This window comes from Elgaria multicarinata, chromosome 9 (assembly GCF_023053635.1).
Source record: "Elgaria multicarinata webbii isolate HBS135686 ecotype San Diego chromosome 9, rElgMul1.1.pri, whole genome shotgun sequence".
In the NCBI taxonomy this organism is placed as follows: domain Eukaryota; kingdom Metazoa; phylum Chordata; class Lepidosauria; order Squamata; family Anguidae; genus Elgaria; species Elgaria multicarinata.
The window spans coordinates 100,199,123-100,220,739 of NC_086179.1; the positions used below are offsets into that span (position 1 = coordinate 100,199,123).

General features: G+C 45.7%; 1 protein-coding gene across 1 annotated transcript in view; it reads left to right on the top strand.

Moving 5' to 3' along the window:
* Positions 1-21,413, top strand: part of FERRY3 (FERRY endosomal RAB5 effector complex subunit 3) — an 84,945-nt gene extending 63,532 nt beyond the window's left edge. The window contains exons 12-14 of the mRNA XM_063134400.1: positions 13,030-13,087; positions 20,388-20,455; positions 21,184-21,413. Coding sequence (XP_062990470.1) covers positions 13,030-13,087; positions 20,388-20,455; positions 21,184-21,276 — 219 coding nt within the window. The 3' untranslated portion in view covers positions 21,277-21,413. The remainder of the gene's footprint in view (positions 1-13,029; positions 13,088-20,387; positions 20,456-21,183) is intronic.
* The last annotated feature ends 204 nt before the right edge of the window (positions 21,414-21,617 follow it).

Sequence of the window (21,617 nt, forward strand, 5' to 3'; positions counted from 1 at the left end):
GGGAACCCCTCCCCCCACCGTCTATGCGCATGCCTCTACCCGTTCCCACCTTCCCCTCAGTTCCTTTGCGACCGCTTACCTGATAGCTTCGTTGGAAGGATCCTCCTCGCAATTAGCGAAAACTTTGTAGCTGAGCTTTTTTTCCTTTTCTCTCTTATATATCATCTTATATCTCTTCTCCTTCTTCTCTTTCCTAAAAAAAATAAAATCTTCGTTACGATATCTTACAATTGTATTCTTACTGCTAACTTCTTATTATAATTTTCTTAATGTATGGCCCTTAAGGCCCCGTTCAGAAAGTGTGTCCGCTGTGGCACGAAGCTTCCCGCGGCGGACAGTCACTCCCTTTGTGTCCTCTGCCTCGGGGAGGCCCACGTTGTAGAGACTTGTCACCACTGTCAAGCTTTCTCCAAACAAACCCGAAGACATAGATCTGATCATCTTAAAGCTGAATTGTGGAAGAAAACGCTCTTATCCGTTGATACGTCTACTCCTAGAGAATCACTAATGGCTGCTTCCTCTGTATCGATACCGAAAGCTTCGACATCTACAGCTCCCTCGGTATCGACGGCCCATAATGAGCCATCACGTTCGCTTACTATGTCGATGTCGAAAAAGCTCTCAAAAAAGGCAAAAAAGGCGAGGTCTCCTTCTGACTCCCAGCCTAAAAAGAAAAAGAAGCGCCCACTTACATCGCGGGGTTTGTCGGCAGCGCCACACCCGCCGACACTAAACGAGGGTTCAAACCTGGTAGAACGCCCGGCCATTGAACTTCTCTCGACTGCATCGGAGAGTGAAATTAGAGACCCTTCGTCTCCAGCCCAGATGCCATTACCACCCCCTCCTCCCAGGAGGGCGTCTAGCACTGCAACTTTGACCCGACCATCCTCAACCGACCACGGCCGTATACAATTGTCTCCACAGGGCCCTACGCCAGATAGGGAGTACTCAAGACCAACAGACGCAGCGATAATGCAACCCTCCTCCGAATCCGATCATCGATGCCAACAGTCTCCTAGACCACCTCCAAGGTATCGCTCCTCGTCACCCTACGGGGAGCATTACCCCCGCTATTATTATGGCGATTTTCGAGGTCGATCTAGATCACCTCCCCGCGACTGGGACCGATATTCAGATTACCGTTATGCCAGAGACTACCCACACTATGATAGGGATCCTTACTCTGATCCTTATTTAGATAGACACAGACCTCATCCGAGTCAGGAGTTATCCTTGCCTCCTATGCCTACCCACTCTATCTCGCTACCACCACAACCGCAAGAAGAACCTTATCCTGCGCTACCGGCGGATAATGTCTCTCAAGAGGGATATGAATCAGACTCATCTGCATCAACCCTCCCACCATCTCTGCCATCACCAGATGACGAGGTCGGAACAAAAGATCGACCCTCCCCATCTGAAGACATGGGCTCATTCGTGGAACAAATCCTCTACATGGCTACTGCTCTAGGGGTAGATGCTCAACAACATCAAGAGCAAATACAGGACCCTTTCTTCGACGCCATGTACTCCGAGGCGGCGACACCAATAGAAATTCCTTTCTCACCCATATTATTGCAGACATTAAAACAGACATGGACCTCTCCTTCATTAATCTCACCAACGTCATGCAGACTTGAATCCATGTACCGAGTTCAAAATAAGGATGTAGACTTCCTTTTTTCCCATCCGAAACCAAATTCTATAATTGTTGAGTCTTCTCACTCCAGATTGCAAAAAGCTCACTCCTCCCCTGTTGATAAAGAAGGGCGTAGACTTGACTTCATGGGCCGCCGTGCCTATTCAGCATCAGCACTGGGACTTCGAGTCACTAACTATCAAGCGCTTATGGCGCTTTATCAGCTGTTCTTACCAGGAGACCAAAGGGAACTTGCGCGAGTCTTCCAGACTCAAGCATCTAAACTTTCTTGACTTCAAATCAATTCTACTAGGCATCAAACTGACTGCTATTCCAAACTCATGACAGGCGCAGTCGCCCTTCGACGCCATGCTTGGCTCAGGTCAGCTGGCCTTACACCAGAGGCACGATCACGTATTGAAAGCCCTCCCTTCGATGGGGATGGCCTCTTCAACTCAAAGACCGATGAACAAATGGACAATGTCCAAAAAGCAAGAACAACAGCCAAAAAGATGGGCCTTGGTCCACAACAACAACAGCAACAACAATCTCAAAGACCCCGCCACTGGTTTCGTCAATACCAGCCCTATGCACAAAAACAACCCTTTGACAGGACACCGAGATTCCAATCCTCTCAAACCTTTCAGAGGAAGACGACTACTCCCCCGAACAAATTCAAATCACAGAAGAAAGGGGATAGCTTCTCCAAACGCCATTTTTGACGCCACACCAAAATCCCAATACCACCTTTTTCGGAATCGACTGGCACCATTCTTCCACGCATGGGAAGGGATTACCACCAACTCTTGGGTTCTCAATATTGTCCTTTCAGGATACATAATCGAATTTGAGACCCTCCCTCCCTTCGGTACTGTGAGGCATACAAAACCATCAGAGATACTTATCCAAGAAGCCCTCACTTTACTACACAAAGGGGCAATCGAGAACGTACCCACAGAGCTAGCTCCAAAAGGCTTTTTTTCTCATTACTTCATGGTACCCAAGCGGGACGGGGGTCTCAGACCCATATTGGACTTAAGAAACATCAACATACGCCCCCCCAAAATTCAAAATGACCACCTTAAAATCCACCCTGCAGTTCTTAAGGAGAAATGCTTGGTTTGCCGTCGTCAATCTCAAAGACTCATATTTTCACATTACCATCCACGAATCCTGTCGCCACTTCCTACGCTTCGCCATCGGCGCGGATATCTACCAATTTTGCGTACTACCTTTCGGTCTCACGACCGCTCCGCAAGTGTTTACCAAATGCATGGCCGTCGTCTGTGCACACCTTCGTCTACTCGATGTCGAAATTTACCCGTATTTAGACGACTGGCTTCTCGGACTCCAAACAACAGCTTCAAAACCACATCTCGACCACCCTTGCCCTGCTCAACAATCTCGGCCTGTGTGTGAACCACGAAAAGTCCGTTCTTCAACCGACTCAGTCAGTAAAATTCATAGGAGCACGTCTCGACTCACCGTCGGCAAGAGCCTATCTCCCTTACGAATGATCCCGACTCCTAATAAAAGGCACGTGCGATGATGTCAACCACTCACACTTCGGCTCACTCCATCCAATGCCTACTAGGTTACATGGCATCAATGGTGGCTGTGGTCGAATGGGCCAGGTTCCGCATGCGACCTCTACAGCTTTGGTTCCTCCGATACTTCAACAGACTCCGCAATCCCAAGTTACATTTCCTCCTTCCACGAGAAACATCTCAATCCCGCCGGTGGTGGACAAAACCCAGCCACCTCCTCCACGGAGTCCCATTTCAACCGGCACCGCCTTCACGAGTACTCACCACAGATGCCTCCACCATAGGCTGGGGAGCCCACTGCGGCCCCCTCCAGATCCAAAATCGTTGGTCACCAAGAGAGGCACAAAACCACATCAACTTCCTAGAACTCGAAGCAGTCAGAAAAGCACTTCTAGCATTCGAACCCGAGCTCTTGAACCGACATGTGCAGGTCCTTACAGACAACACCACAGTCTTGTGGCATATCAACAAACAGGGAGGTACCCGCTCACCAAAGCTGGTCAACCTCACTCTACAATTACTGAACTGGACTATCCCAAGGGGAATACACCTTACTGCACTTCACATTGCTGGCACAGACAATTGCCTAGCGGACTCACTCAGCCGTCAGATCCACACCCACCACGAGTGGAAACTTTTGACCTCGGTGGCAGCATACCTCTTCCAACGTTGGAGCCAACCTGCTGTGGACCTCTTTGCTTCCAAGGAAAACAAGGCCTGCGAAGTCTACTGCTCCAGGGGAGGTGTAGGGACTGCTTCCAAGGGGGATGCATTCCTCCACAATTGGCATGGTCCCCTCCTCTACATATTTCCCCCTTTTCCCCTACTGCACAGGGTCATAGCCAAGATAATCACAGACAACACGGATTGCATACTAGTTGCTCCTCGATGGCCCAGGCAGACTTGGTTCTCCCCTCTTCTCCGCATAGCAGAACAGAACCTTTATACGCTGCCACTCATCCCATCTCTCCTATCCTGCGATCAAGGCCGGATTCACCACCCGGACCTATACACTCTCAACCTCTCAGCATGGAGAATACACAGCATCTGACTGACCCTTCCCCCATATCGAATCTACCTACCGCTATCGAAGAAATCTTATCAGCATCGATAAAACCATCCACTAGACGCTCCTACTTGATGAAGTGGGCATCGTTCTCCACCTTTGCTGCCGCCAATGCCTTTCAGCCCGAGCGCTGCTCAGTAAACGACGTCCTACTTTTCCTTCACCACCTGTACACCAAAGGGCTCCAATACTCTTCCATTAGAGTATACCTTGCGGCGATATCAGCCCATAGAGGAAATTCAGAACAAAACCCTGTTCTCCACTCCAGTAATAAAAAGATTCCTCAGAGGCCTGAAGAACCTCATCCCACCAATTAAACCCATTTACCCAGCTTGGAACCTCTCTGTAGTCCTCAAGGCTCTCACCACTAAGCCCTTCGAACCACTTGCCACTGCATCTCTTCACCTGCTCACATGGAAGGTCGCTTTTCTAGTTGCCATAGCGTCCGACCGTCAAGCAAGCAAACTCTGTGCACTCCACGTCGACCCACCACTCACAGTTTTTCATATGGACAAAGTTGTCCTTCGCCCGGATCTTGCCTTTTTACCTAAAGTGGTCTCAGAATTCCATATCAACCAGCCAGTTATTCTCCCTGCCTTTTTTCCCTCCCCCACCACTTTCCTTGAAAAGCGACTACACTGCCTCGATGTCAGACGAGCACTTGCTTTTTATAAAGACAGGACGCAGTCTTTTCGTAGCACCAACAAACTCTATTTGTTATGGAGGCAAACAAAAGGGTCAGGCAGTATCTTCACAACGCTTCGCAGGCTGGATAGCACGTACCATACATCTTGCGTACCAACTTTCAAAGCTTGAACCCCCAACTGGAATTAGAGCGCACTCTACCAGAAGTCTGGCTACATCCACAGCCTTCGCCAGGGGAGTTCCACTCATCGACATCTGCAAGGTGGCTACTTGGTCACGCCCCCTGACATTTGTCAAACACTATAATGTCGACATCCATTCTCGCAACGACTCTTCTTTCGGCAGGGCAGTCCTTTCTGCAGTCCTACAATGACACCGACCCTCCTCCGGTAAGTGTATAGCTTGGTAATCGCCCATATGTGTGATGCACAGAGACCACGAAGAAGAAGAACAGGTTGCTTACCTGTAACTGTGGTTCTTTGAGTGGTCATCTGTGCAGTCACACAACCCTCCCTCCGTCCCCTCTACGGTGTCATTAATTTGATACATAAACTCCTTCTCTTCCTCTCGGTACCAAGCTTGACTCTGTCGCAAAGGAACTGAGGGGAAGGCGGGAACGGGTAGAGGCATGCGCATGGACGGTGGGGGGAGGGGTTCCCACCTTTCTTAACGGTTTTTTACTCAGCTACTGATCCTTTCCGAAGCACAGCTCAGCGCAAGCGCAGAGCCCACAGTGTGACTGCACAGATGACCACTCAAAGAACAACAGTTACAGGTAAGCTACCTGTTCTTTCTCTAGCTCTAGCTCTCCCACACTAGAGGCATTCAAGAGGCAGCTGGACAAGCATCTGTCAGGGATGCTTTAGGGTGGATTCCTGCATTGAGCAGGGGGTTGGACCCGATGGCCTTGTAGGCCCCTTCCAACTCTGCTATTCTATGATTCTATAGATCTATGGGCCATGGTGCTACAAGATGTGGCTTAGTAGGCTCCTGCCTGTCAGCCAGCCCCCGGCTAACCCAGGAACCTGGGCTAGCTGCTCAGCCGGTGGCCCTGTCGCCTCTGCTCAGCTGGCTCACCTCCATGGCAGTGAGAGCCAGCTGAATGTGTGGTTTCAGTTCATTGAACTATGCTGCTTGATGTGATGGGAACCGTTTGCCAGTTGTGTTTCAGCTGCAAATCACCACTTGATGCTCTGTGTAAACATGCATGTGTCAACCAGCTCAAAACTGAACAATTCACTCCCTGTAATACTAACTCAATAAATCCCTTAAAATGTAAAGGGTCATGATGTTGCTCTTGAGCAGATGGACTTGGTTGGTTTAAATTCTCTGTGTTTTGTTCAGAGGGTTATTTTTTATCTTTTACAACCCCCAAATGACCAGCACACACATTCTCATCCAAAATGGTCATCATCCAGGTGTTCCATCCTGTTTCTTCCAGAAGTTCCTTTTATGGCATCAGCTGTTGACCTCACTGGCTGCTAAATGTACTGCCAATTTGCCTTGGGAGCAACAGGACTTTCTGTTTTAGAGTCTGGTTTTTATCTTTGCCAAGACAGAGATCAAAACCACCAGCAAACACCCACCTTGTATTTGAGCAAGAGTGTGTGTAGGCAGATAAATTACAAAGGAGATCCAGTATTTCTTCCGTTAAGTCTTAAAAGAAAAACTATATCTGTATTCTTTTATCCCACAGTATTATTGTTTCCTGATTCATACGTTACATAATCCCAAGGGGAAAGTAAACAAACACTAAGGATTTGCATAATGAGAAAACTGATTTTAAATGTTTTCCAGATTTCAGTGTGTTCTGTGGTTTTATCTTTCATCTTTATTTTATACATTCACAGAAGTTCTTGCTATCCTTCTAGGAACATAACATGGGACAAAGTTGGCTGTTGCCAAACAATGAGTCATATTAAAAATTACTTAATCAAACATACATATTGATTTTCTGCACTAGACTCACAAGGTAACTAACAGAATAACATCCCAAATGCAATATAAAACAATTGTCAAAACACATTTTAAACACTTTTAAACTGGTTTTGCACGACATGACAACCTATCATGGGTAAGAAGCCACGGTGGGCTGTCATGCCGTTTGAACCTGGACTGCTTTTGACATTGTGGCTTTTCCATCAACAAGCAATCCTGACAACCCTTAGCTTGTTCTTGGGGTTTGTTTATTTATTTATTAAGACATTTGTATCCCACCCTATATCACCAGGATCTCAGGGCGGCGTACAGATAAAATCATACAAACAATATAAAACAATAAATTACACAGCTAAAAACAAATCAAACTATTAATAAGCTAAAACCAGTACAGGATTTAAAAACAGTTATTTTATCCATGTAGTGTTGTGCCTCCAAATCTAGGGAGTGCCTCCAAATCTAGGGAGCAATTTTATCACGGGCTGCAGTGATCAGCTACAAGGACACTCAACAAGAGCGGTGCTAAGCGCTGCCATTCCTCCTTGGAGTGGTCCCAGTTCCTGAGGGTTGCATAGGAACAGTTTGTGCTGCACCGTCCGTCCCTCCTTCCTCAGCAGTCTCCACCCTCGCCTCCCGCACGCTGTTGCTAGTGCACGTCTTAGTTCCTTGCCCATGGGCGCCGGCTGTTTGTAATTTGCGCAGTGACCTTGAACGAGCTTGTTATCCTGCCAGCTCCACCTGTGTCTTCAAGTCACCATCGCTCCGCACCCCTACAGCAAGGTTTCTTAACTACTCATTCCAGGAATAAATCTTCTCATGAAAAAAGCAACTTTTACATCATTTTGACACTTCATGTGGTGCAATCCCTTAATGCATTGTTGTATGCAAAATTTTATCTCATTTGCGCAACGAATAGATACGGATATTAACACCCCTCTTTTTGGTGAAATGTTCCAATGATGCCTCCCAAGCTCTTGTCTATCTTTCCCTGAGATGTTCTTAACAAGGGGGAGGGTATTATTCCACTCAGAAACAATTGCTGCAGTTGCAGGGATTGTTTTCTAGAACCATTTGATCCCCATATGGCATGGATCCCATATGGCATGATCCCATATGGCATGGATCCCACAGAGGAGACGGACAACGCTAGTTTCACCCGTTGGTTCTCCCCTCCCTTCTTCTCACAGGTTCCCGCTATACAACCATTGCAGGAGGTAGTTTACCCTGCCTCTGGGGCTCCATCCAAGTCAGAAGAAGAGAAGCACTGCATGAGAATTAGGGATGTGCTCCGCTCCGATTAGGAGCGTAGAAGCAGTAGCGGATTGGCCTGCTCCGCCTTACCCAGAGGCGGAGTAGGAGCGGACCGCGGACCCCCTAGAAGCAAGGCGAAGAGAAGCGACCATTTTTCGGAGCTCCGAGTTCAGTCGGAGCGCTCCGGTCGCCATCTTGAAAACATTTCGCCATAGGATTGCATTGCGGCAAATAATCGCGCATAACTACATTGTTTTTGAAGCTATCGTTCTGGAAATTCTTGTGCACAGAGAGTCGTGGATGGGGGTCATTTTGAGACCACTCTCACCTCTCTGCGTGCTGTGGTTCACGTGCAATAATTTTTTAAAAATCGGGTCAACCGCGGGGCTCAAACGGCGTTTCGGCTTTTCGCCCATAGGATTGCATTGAGGGAAAGAATCGGGGATAACTGGGGGGGGGTTTAAGCTATCGTTCTGAAAATTCTTGTGCACAGAGAGTCGTGGATGGGGGTCATTTTGAGACCACTCTCAACTTTCTGCATCGTACGGGTCGCGGGCTAGAAGTTTTTTAAAAATCGGGTCAACCGCGGGGCTCAAACGGCGTTTCGGCTTTTCGCCCATAGGATTGCATTGAGGGAAAGAATCGGGGATAACTGGGGGGGGGTTTAAGCTATCGTTCTGAAAATTCTTGTGCACAGAGAGTCGTGGATGGGGGTCATTTTGAGACCACTCTCAACTTTCTGCATCGTACGGGTCGCGGGCTAGAAGTTTTTTAAAAATCGGCGGGAAAAATACCTTTTTCAAAGGGCTGAGGGGCAGAGTCAGCTCCCGGTCATGATGATCCCAAAGTTGGAGGAGGGCATAGGCAAAACAGGTAACTTGGGATTCTGGGAAACTTCTCTTTCTTCATCTGAACGGGCTTTTCCCCGTGTTTTTTAACACAGTAGCCCCACCAAATGCACAAACACAACCTGAAATCATATACTAAGCCAAGAATAAGAGATAGAAAACACAGCACTGCTCCCCACCCTAACCTTGGTGAACAACTGAATCGATGTGGTGCAAGGGGATGAGCTCCCCTAGGGCATCTCATCGTGGACGTGCCCCCACTCTCTCCTGCACTGGAAGGCCATAGAGCCTTCCAAAGAGAGTAAAACGGTGGAGCAATGCCTATCATGAGTTGAAGTGAATGGTCACTTTTCAGTGGTGGAGCAATGCCTGTTATGAGTTGAAGTGAGCGTTTTACTTCTTCTCAGAGCTGTTGGTGGCTGTCTTGAACTGGCAGCTACTTCCCCCTCCCCCGGGCACGTCCCCCTATTGCTGGTAAAAGACAGATATAGCCTTTTTTTTTTAATTCTTCTTGCTGTTTATTGAGCAACACTGCTGCTTTTAATTCCACCCCTCCTTTGTTTATTGATTGATTTATTCCATTTTATATGCATTACTGGCTTATCCTTGGCTCCCTTCCTTATGCCCCCAGAAATGCCAGCTGCATGCCTGCCTGCCTTCCCTCCCTCCTCCCCTGCCCACCTCGCAGGGATGTTGTGTGTGGGGTGCCCGATTTTCAAAAATTCGCCAAAAATCAGGGGATGATGGGATTGCCTTGAAACTTGGCGTGTGTGTGTATACGCCCATGAGGTGTCATGGTGCCAAACGTGAGGTTTCTAACTTCAACGGAAAAAAAGTTGTTTACTTTTTTAGCTTTCAATGCAACCCTATGGGGGGGCAAAAACGGAGCTCCGGATCCGGATCCGGAGCTCCGAGCGGAGCGGAGCGGAAGTGGGCGGAGCGGGGGGCGGGGCGGAGCGACCCGCTCCGAAAAATGGCGGATCTGCAAGTGAAGCGGAGCGGGGGGTCCGTGCACACCCCTAATGAGAATTAGGCTGCATTTCTGGAGAGGCTGAACTGGGCACATTCATAGATCTTTGGCCAAGACTTTCTGTGCAGCACCAGGCATGATAATCTGCTCCTCTGGTTTTCCATGGAGCTGTTTCTTTGGGTCTGCTTTCACATGGACATGCAGTGCAAGAAAAAGTTGCATGGCCTGAAGCAGTTTAAGGAAATCATGATTCGCAATTAGTGCTCCGGAGTCAAGCCGTGCACCATGTCATTCTATGACAAGCTGGCAAGTATCTTTCCCGATGAGAGGGTCATGACACCTGGTTATGCCACTGGCAGCAGGATCCCCTCAAGCCATCCCTGGAGAGTCTGGAAATGGCCCACGAAGCACTACCAGGCTTCAACCCATGAGTTGTCCTCCCCAGCGCTAGGCCTATTAAGATGTGCTCAGCCCTGTACTGCACAGGCCATCGTGTCTGGCATGACAACACTGTGAAGACAGTCATCACCTATTGTTTCAAGACCCCCTGCTTTGAACCAACAGTTTGCACCTCTAGTCTATCCCTATTGCCCCAGGGACCAGCCTGCACGGCCCTTCTGGAACGATGATGTATCCCTCAATTGCAAGCAGCCCTATATACTTTCCTACTGCTATAGGAAAGTAACAAGGATGGTAGCGCTATGACATGAAACGAGAGATGCTCCACAGAAAACTAAAGACTTCGGGTGTCACCATTTGGGAAGTAGCCTGGAGTACTTTCCCGAGGGAAATGCAGTCAGAGCTGGACCTATCCAGGGAAGGTTTGGCGATCTGCACCAAAAACTGAGGGCACTCCCATCTGTAGCGCACAGGCAGCTGTCTGAGGAGGAGGAGGAGGAGCAGGTGTGAGTGCAGCATAGTATTGTGGATCTTGACATGCTTATGAGGCACTCTCTCACTGCTATTGGAGAGCCACTGAAGATCACTGGTTAGGCCTCATCTAGAGTATTCCATCCAGTTCTGGGCACCACACTTCAAGAAGAACGCAGACAAGCTGGAGCATGTTCAGAGGAGGGCAACCAGGATGATCAGGGGTCTGGGAACAAAGCCCTATGAAGAGAGACTGAAACAACTGGGCATGTTTAGCCTGGAGATGCATTTAGGTGATGCACGTTGGGGCAAGAAACCCCAACTTCAAGTATAACTAATGGGATCTGAGCTGGCAGTGACCGAACAAGAAAGAGATCTTGGGATTGTGGAGGACAGCTCGATAAAAATGTCCACCCAGGGTGTGGCTGCTGTAAAGAAGGCAAACTTCATGTTAGGCATTATAAGAAAAGGCATTGAGAATAAAATGGCCAGTATCATACTGTCCTTATACAAATCTATGGTGTGACCACACTTTGAACACTGTGTACAGTTCTGGTCACCACACCTAAGAAGGGATATTATAGAGTTGGGAAAAGTGCAGAAAATGGCAACTAAAATGATAAAGAGGCTAGAGCATCTCCCCTATGAGGGAAGGTTACATCAACTGGGCTTGGTTAGCTTGGAGAAAAGGAGGCTGAGGGGAGACATGATAGAGGTGTACAAATTTATGCATGTTATGAAGAATATGGATAGGGAGACATTTACTCAGAAGTCCTATTGGTTTTCAATGAGGCTTAGCTCAAGTTTAGGCACAGGATTATGCTGTTAACCTGCCCATGCTTTACGATATTTGGGAGAGTTCCCTTCTATATCCTACCAACATCTGAGGCACATTTTGGTGGAAATGAACAAAAGCTTTTTCAGTGGTTGTGCCTATGTTTGGGAACTCCCTGCTATGGGATGATCTCCCCCCCCCTCCCTCACTGTTTAAAACAAGCAGGTAGAAATGGACTTACTTTTAGAATCCATGGCTGACTTTTCAAGGGTCATCTGTTAGCAACTGTCGAGAATGACTGGTTAATTGAATTTATTTTTAGAATATGGAACATAGCATATGAGCGAAATACCAAATTTAAACAGAACTAGTATAATTTGACTGTATTTGATAGATGAAACAAGACATGTGTAAATCAATATTATTTCGTTAATTAAAGAAAAACAGGCAGTGATTTGGGGGAAGAAAATTAGTGAACATAGAATCATAGAATAGCAGATTTTTGTACTCTCCAGAAAGAGTTACTCGTAATGGTTTCTTAATACAAGTCACTTCCTGCATCTTTTGTTCTGGTTTGTAAAATCAATAAGAATATATCACCTTTGTGCTGGAGGGGATGTCAGATCAATGGGACACAAATTCATATGTGGTGGGAATGTAGGAAGGTCAAGAAGTTTGGGGACAAGGTTTTTCAAGAAATAAGAAAAATTACCGAACAAGAGGTTTGTAAAACACCAGAGCTAGCTTTATTGAACATGTATGTTAAGAAAATAGAGAGATAAGAGAAAAAATATTCGAATCATAGAATCATAGAATAGCAGAGTTGGAAGGGGCCTACAAGGCCATCGACTCGATGGCCTTGTAGGCCCCTTCCAATTCTGCTATTCTATGATTCCAACCCCCTGCACAATGCAGGAATCCACCCTAAAGCATCCCTGACAGATGGTTGTCCATAACTCCATAATTGGAGTTACGTTGATGGCCATGAGGCAATTAATAGCAAGCAACTGGAAGATAGCTCAGATGCTGACAGTATCCCTGGGAAAAAGAAAATCTGGGACATAGCAATAAACTAAAAGTTGACACAGAAGTTAAGAACACATAGAGGGATAAAGAAAAGAGATACTTTCAGGATGGGCTGGCAAAAATATATAGACTACATGAAAAAGGAATCAAACAGAATGACTTTGGAAGAAGCCTATAGAACCCTGTGGGACTCATAAAAACTAGATAATCAATAAATGAAATGGAAACTTAAAATACCACCCTAGATAAGAAAATGAAATGAAAGATGTAAGAAGGGAAACTCTGTAATCAACCAAGCATGGAGAGGGAACAGGGAGGACACAGAATAAGCATTGATGTATAGTTTTATTTTTCTTTATTTTTCTCTTTTTGAGTTCAATGTAATTTTTTTTTTTTAAAAAAAAAAACTCTTTCTCAAATTTAATCCATGTCCTTTTCTTTTTCCTCTGTTAAGGAAATGACTATATCTTGGTGTCTAAAAAGAGCAGAACTCGTATTTAAGTGTGTAAAAGGTTAGTGGACCTGTCACATTTTAATATATTGTTGGAAATGACAATTCTTCTTCGTGGTCTCTGTGCATCACACATATGGGCTCTGCGCCTGCGCGAAGCCCCGCTTCGGGAATCTTCTATAGCTAAAAGGCATTTTGGGCGGGAACCCCTCCCCCTCTACTGCGCATATGCAGAGGGGTTCCCGCCCAGATTCCCTTAGTTCTTCCTCGACCGTCTCAGCGACAGCCTCGTCGGGAACGCTCTCTAACAAGCAAACAAACAAATAGCTAAGACTTACCTTTATTTCTCTTCATTCTTTATCTTTCCTTCTTCTTTAGTGTTGTTTCTAAAAAAAAATAAAAAAAAAAATTAATAAAATATCTTAAATCTTCCTTCTCTCATCCGCCCGCATGGGCCCCAAGGCCCCTTTTAAAAAGTGTGGCCGTTGTGGCACAAAACTGCCTCCGTCTGATGGACACAATTTCTGTGTAATCTGCCTGGGAGAAGGACATAAAGTGGATATTTGTCCCCATTGCCAGGCGTTTTCAAAATTGACAAGACACCACAGAGCAGACAAACTAAGGGCTGAGCTGTGGGAGAGAGCACTCAGGGCGGTAGATAAACCAGCCATGGCACAAGAAGAGCCATTCATGCCTCCAGCTCCCGTCCAGCCGACTGTGAGTCGAGCTGACCAGCCCCTACAAGACACGCCTGCCACGCCAGGGCGCTCGTTTGCTACCTGTAGCCAAAAAACTGGCAAAAAAGGCTAGAACTCCAAAATCCTCCGACAAGAAAAAGAATAAGAAAAAGTCTAAACTTTATCGACACGGTATCGAAAGAACACACGATACCGAGGAAAGACCATCGACCTCGACAGGCCAACCTGCATCATCATCAGCATCGATGATGCAGACGGTACCTACTCAACCTCCTTCGACAATCGACCCCGTAACCGTAACCTCACTATCGGAAGGGGAAATAAGGGATGCATCCTCTGTACGTAGCAGAGACCCTTTTCTACTGCCAACACAACAGACAATTCCTCAATTACCAATTGATCTACCGACTTCTGAACACCGTAGATCACAAAATCAAGACCGAACATCGAGCCGATATCGGTCACCAGAATCTGTACGGTCTTTCGATTCTCGATATCGTGAACATGACCGTTACTACCGAGATCGACACCATTCCAGATCTCCCCTAGGAGACTGGGAAAGGGAGTCTCAATGGTCTTTGCCTCCTAGACATACCTACCACTATGCAAACTTGCGGGAGTTAGAAGATCGATATCGACGATCACCTACCCGACGTCGACCATCGACAATGATATCGGCACCTGAACCTACAACAGCTTCACGCTCAGACCAGTTAGCAAGGAGAAACGAGAACATACGGAGCCCGTTATGTCCTATCGAAACAACAGCCCTCGACAGCCGACAAATGGAAACAACAGCCCTCGACAGCCGACAAATGGAAATCCAAACTATTCAAGTTCAATCATCAGACCAGTCTGTAGAGGATTACTGCTCCGACTCAACACCAGCACCATCCCCGGCCCCATCAATACCCTCGCCCTACTCCATAGTCGAGGCGCAGGGTGCCGTTTCTCCCTCAGAGGGTCTGGGACATTTCGCGGACATTGTCCAAAGAATGGCTCAGTCCTTGGGCATTGACACAAGACAGTCACTTGAAAAACCTATGGACCTTGTATTCGAAGCCATCTATACAGAAGCTACCACGCCGGTAGCCATCCCCTTTCTCTCTACACTAACAAAATCAGTAAAGGAACATTGGAAGGACCCCGCGGCACTACAACCTTCGTCGAAAAGGCTCGACAACATGTACAGAGTGCTGGAAAAGGACGCAGAATTTTTCTTTACGCACCCCCAACCAAATTCAATTATCGTAGAATCAGCACAAGGACACTCACATAGGACCCATACAGCGCCGGTTGATAAGGAGGGAAGGCGCCTGGATCTGATGGGTCGTAGAGCTTACTCTACAGCAGCCCTAAGCCTTAAAATAGCTAATTATCAGGCTACAATGTCGCGATATCAGCTCTTCCTTTGGGAGAAAATGATGTCTCTCTGTACAAACCTAGGAGATGATCAAAGAGAACTTGCACGTATTTTTCATGCTGAGGCCACTCGCATGGCTCGTTAGCAAATAGCAATAGCTAAACATCAATCCGATTGTGGAGCAAAAGCAATGGTGGGAGCAGTGGCGTTGCGTAGACATGCCTGGTTGAGATCTGCTGGTCTCTCCCAAGAAGCCAGAACATGCATAGAAAGTATCCCATTTGACGGGTCAGGCCTCTTTAATTCCACTACAGATGAGGCAATGGACACGGTGCAGAAAGCAAGGACAACTGCCAGGAAAATGGGAATTGGAACAGGGCAACAAGGTCAATACTATAAGCCAAGAAAGTGGTACAGACCTGACAACAGGGCACCACAATACCAGACCAATAGGCAACAACAGAGACAATTCCCAGCGACACAACAGGGACGGAGACAACCCCCTGCATCTAAACCCAAGTTTCAGCGCCGGAAGCAGGACTACCAGCAAAACCGGCGCCTTTGACTTACTTGACACCTCTAAAGAGCATCAACACTCCTTTCGGCAACCGTCTATCGACATCGATCGAGACCTGGTTGCAAATAACAACAGACAAATGGGTTCTCTCGATAGTCGAGAGGGGTTACAAAATAGAATTCGATTCCATACCACCAATTGGTCATCTACGTTGAACAGTACCATCGATCCCCTTACGAAAAGAAGTTCGGTCGTTGATAAAAAAGAGAGCCATACAACCGGTGCCGAAGGAACAACTGCACCAGGGATTCTACTCTCGGTACTTCACCATACCGAAGAGCGATGGAGGAATTCGCCCCATTTTAGATCTAAGGGACGTAAATTATTACATCACACCGAGAAAATTTCGAATGTTGTCCCTCCTAAATATACTACCACTCCTAACAACACACTCCTGGTTTGCATCCATCGACCTAAAGGATGCTTATTTCGACATAGCCATCCACCCAGACAGTCAACAGTTTCTCCACTTCATCATCGGCGACCGAGCCTTCCAATATCGGGTGTTGCCCTTCGGCTTATCAACAGCACCAAGGGTATTCACGAAGTGTATTGCCGTGGTCTGCGCCCACCTCAGAAAGTTGGGGATTCAAATTCACCCCCATATAGACAACTGGCTGGTGGTAGCGGAATCGAAACGTACCCTTCAACAACACATCCTTTACATTCAGGACCTTCTAAGTCAATTAGGCCTACTAATAAACATAGAAAAATCAATCCTCTCCCCAACCAAGAGATTAAAGTACATAGGAGCAATTCTAGACTCCAACACCACCAGAGCATACTTGCCCACGGAAAGAGCAACTACCATAGTAACCCTAACAAGTCGAGTGAGAAAACAGCAGATCGTAACCGCTCACACGGTACAGAGATTGTTGGGATTGATGGCATCAACCACCATAGTACTGTTTCTGGCAAGGCTAAAGATGAGAACCTTGCAGATGTGGTTCAACAAACAGTTCAATCCCTTACGAAACGCAAGGAAGACCATACTAACTATACCACCAAATGTGATCAAATCTTTAAAGTGGTGGGAAAACCATCACAACCTAACAAAAGGCGTACCTTTTCAGCTTCCCACTCCAACCGTTGTGATCACAACAGACGCTTCACCGAACGGTTGGGGAGCTCACCTCGACTCCTTATGAGTACAAGGCTTATGGACATCAAGAGAAAAGAAAAGACACATAAACTACCTCGAACTCTTGGCAGTACAAAAAGCCCTCAGGGCATTCGAGAATCGCATACTCCACAAGCATATACAGATAACATCAGACAACACAACGACAGTATTTTATCTAAACAAACGGGGGAACCAAATCACCCCCTCTAATAAAGCTTACCATACACATCTGGGAATGGTGCACCCGACGTCAGGTATCCCTAACGGCGGTTCACATCACAGGGGTGAACAATCAATTAGCGGACAGCCTCAGCAGACATGTGTCGCTTGTACACGAATGGAGTATTCATCCCACGATCATCGAACAAATCTTTCAAACCTGGGGGAGACCAAGGATAGACCTGTTTGCGACACATCACAATGCAGTCTGCAAACTCTTCTGCAGCAGGGCAGGGGTAGGGAGAAAGTCCCTAGGGAATGCGTTCCTTTACAAATGGAACCGTTCTCTCCTTTATATGTTCCCACCTTTCCCTCTCATAACAAGGACACTGGCCAAGATTGTACAGGACAATGCGAATTGCATAATTCTGACACCCTGGTGGCCCAGGCAGAATTGGTTCGCGACGTTACTGAACCGGTCCCAGGGCCTTTACTGGGAGCTGCCCTCAATGAAGGATTTGCTCTCTCAGCACAAGGGTCAAATCCTCCATCTGGACATACATACACTCCACATGACGGCGTGGAAATTACTTCCCCAGTATTGAATGCTGCCATGGTCAGAATTCAAGGGGTGTTGGATGCAGCACTAAAACCATCCACCAGACTAAATTACAAGAGGAAGTGGGCTGCATTCAATTCCTTCGCACTGGAAAACAAATTTTCCCCCAGAACTTGTTCCATTAATCAGGTCCTGTCTTTTTTAATACAGTTAGTTGACAGGGGTCTGAAAGTTACATCCTTAAAAGTATACATAGCAGCAATCTCCTTTTTTCACGATTGCGTTGAAGGTTTTAAAGTGTTTTCACACCTCACATTTAAACAGTTTTTGAAGGGTGTATCAAACTTGAACCCACCAGTGAGGACGTTCTCCCCCTCCTGGAGTCTGTAGTACTTCATGCACTATCTAGGCCACCGTTTGAGCCTTTAGCAACCGCTGATTTACGTCTTCTCACGTTAAAGGTTATTTTCTTAGTAGCAATAACGTCTGCAAGGCGAGCAAGTGAACTCTGTGCTCTGAGAATTGATGAACCATATCTTGTCTTTCACCTTGACAAGGTGGTGCTCCGTCCTGACGTCCAGTTCCTACCAAAGGTCGTATCACCTTTTCATGTCAATCAAGACATCATCCTACCTGCATTCTTGTAATCTCCATCTACTGCGTTGGAAAGAACCCTCCACTCTCTAGATGTGAGAAGAGCATTAGCCTTTTTCAGGGATCGCACCTCCTCATTTCGAAAAACGCAATGTTTGTTCCTTTGTCATGGAGGGGTCAAAAAAGGACAGGCCGTCTCATCCCAGAGGTTTTCCGCTTGGCTGGTCCAGTGCATTACCCTGGCTTATCAACTCCAAAAGCTGGAACCCCCAAAGTCAATCAAAGGGCATTCCACCAGAGCTGTCTCCACATCATCTGCTTTTCACCGGGGCGTAAGCATCCCAGAGATATGCAAGGCAGCAACATGGGCCCGACCTATGACGTTCGTGTCACATTACAAACTGGATGTCAGATCAAGGGCTGACTGCTCCTTTGGCAGAGCAGTGTTATCATCTGTATTCACCTAAGGACACCAACCCTCCTCCGGTGAATAAAAGCTTGCTAATCGCCCATATGTGTGATGCACAGAGACCACGAAGAAGAAGGACAGGTTGCTTACCTGTAACTGTGGTTCTTTGAGTGGTCATCTGTGCAGTCACACAACCCACCCACCTTACTCCCCTCTTGGTGTCCATTAAGTATTACTAATGCTTTATCAAGTAGTTTTTTCAGATACACCTGAAGGTGTCAAAATTCCTCAGACGAGGCCTCCGGGTCTCAGAAGAACTGAGGGAATCTGGGCGGGAACCCCTCTGCATATGCGCAGTAGAGGGGGAGGGGTTCCCGCCCAAAATGCCTTTTAGCTATAGAAGATTCCCAAAGCGGGGCTTCGCGCAGGCGCAGAGCCCATATGTGTGACTGCACAGATGACCACTCGAAGAACCACAGTTACAGGTAAGCAACCTGTCCTTTCATATAATTAGGGGAAATAGCTGCCTCACTTTATTTGATATTATTTACTTACTAAATTTATATTCTGCATTTCCACTTCATAAAGTGATAATACAATACACGATAAAATAATAATAATAAAAAATATATAAAAGGAACACATAGATTTAAAAAAGAAATAAATAGCATTCACAAGTTAAAGGCTCAGTTCATACAACACGTTTCTCAATGGTTGTTTTAGAACTCTACAGTGAAGTTTTTACACCACCGTGTAAAACCAAATTGAGCTCCTGCCATTGTTATGACTCCTCCTCCTTATCCTCCTGCCTACTAAAGCTGAACTAAAACTGTCCCTTTTACTTCCACTGCATATTACTTGAATTAGGGTGACCATATGAAAAGGAGGACAGGGCTCCTGTATCTTTAACAGTTGCATAGAGAAGGGAATTTCAGAAGGTGTCATTTGTATATAGAGAGAACATGGTGAAATTCAAGAAATACTTTTGTAAGCCGCCGTGAGAGCCTTTTTTGGCTGAATGGCGGCATAAAAATCCTTAAATAAATAAATAAAAATAAATAAATTCTCTCTTCATCACAATAGTTTAAAGCTGCAGGAGCTATAATAGAGTGACCAGATTTAAAAGAGGGCAGGGCACCTGCAGCTTTAACTGTTGTGATGAAGAGGAAATTTCCCCAGGTTCCCCATATATACAAATGACACCTGCTGAAATTTCCTTTTCAATACAACTGTTAAAGATACAGGAGCCCTGTCCTCCTTTTCATATGGTCACCCTACTTGAATTCAAAAAACTAAAGCATTACTAAGTTCCTCGAAGCATGTGAAGAATTACATTTAATCCATTCTTACTTCCATACTTCTAAGTCTCAAGATCAGAAAATATTCCAAGTCCTCATTTCAGAAAGTAAAGGATTAAAATATTTGCAAGTTCTAAAGTCTAAGAGTCCATGGTTGCTCAAATCCTTTGGTAAATTTTGAAATTACAGGACTGAATTAACAGGTTTCCTCTCAAGTTAGTTCTTTGCGTGTTGGTACAATTTATAGGAATTGAAATTAGGAACTACTTGAACTGTCTGAATCAATCAGCGTGTTCTATTCATGCTGAACTATAACACCAGAACTACATGTTCTGTTAGATGACAGTTTCTTCAGTAGAACTCTGGCATAGCTTCTATTCTTGACTCAAGCCAGTCTTTCCATGTTCTTTTGTGAAGCTCTAGTTGAGAACTAGGAAGTGCTTAACTGTCTTTACTCGATATCTTCCCATCAGGTGGCGAAAGCATAGTAGCTAGGTGATACACATGCACACACATTTCTAATTGTATACATAACATACTGTGTTGTCGTATTGTGGAGTAAAGTGAGCTTTGCTTTCTAGGATTCATGATGGAAATGGCTTCATGGGATGGAGGGATTTCTCGAACTGTACAATTCCTGGTACCACAGGTTAGTTATTTATTTAAAAAAATTATTGATACAGTCTAGAAGATAAATGGCTCAGTGATTGTCATGGGTGCGTTTTCCCCAATTAAATCTTGAGAAACTCTACTTAAAAGTAAGCCTGAAAGGACCTCCGAATCCCATGTTGCTGTTACTGATAGCAACTGTGGTGTAGTGGATAGAATATTTGACCAGGATTTAAATCTCCATTCAGCTACGAACTCCCAAGTTGTTGTGAGGATCAGAAGGAAGCAACATGTATGTTGCGCTGAGCTGCTTGGAAGAACCGCCCAGGGTATTGGGCGGTATAAAAATTAATTAATTAAATAAATAAATACAGGCAGAATAAAAATACAGGAAGTCACTATTTGTGATTAGTAAAAGCAGAACTCTTCAAATATATATAATCAAATCCTGTTTAACGTTTTTATAAAATAGCAGTATGTATAAAATTAATAGATTCATAGATCTCATGTTTGTTGTTATTTTTCGTTCAAAATAAAAGGATTGTGCCTTGCATTGTACATTCTAACAGAAACAGTCTTGGCACATCTGCTGGGAGGAACCTGAATAGTTGGAAAACTTCTCTCCCTTCCTATTACTCTTCCTTCTCCTTGATGAACTGTAAAGATTTAAATAGGCTCTTTTGGATGGGCATACTGTTATTGCATGGATTTGGGTGAGCTGTAGAGGACAAGAAAATATTTATTGTTTCTGTCTCTCCATTTTTACAGAGTATTTCTGAAGACATGTTTTACCAGCTGAGTAATATGTTGCCACAAATTTTCCGTGTCTCATCTACACTCACTCTGACATCCAAACATTAAGCTCACTTTAATACTTCGAGAATGAACTGTAGGAAGACGACACTGGATTCCTTTAAATACATTAAACACCTCTTCATTAATCAAAGGTTGAATGTGATTATTGTGGAAGTTCCTAATAAAAAATTGGGATCCAAAAACATCTGCAGCATGCAAAATGCTTCCATACTTAGAGGATGAGGAGTAAGTTGTTGCTTTAGGTCCTTCTGTGATGTTGAACGCTGTTCTGAGAGTCTCCCCCAAGCTTCAGGAACAACTTGGAGAGGGCAATAAAAACTGGGATGAGAAAAGGGGGAAGTTGAAAAGCCTATTGTTTGTAAGAAATACTGCAATATAGACCTGGA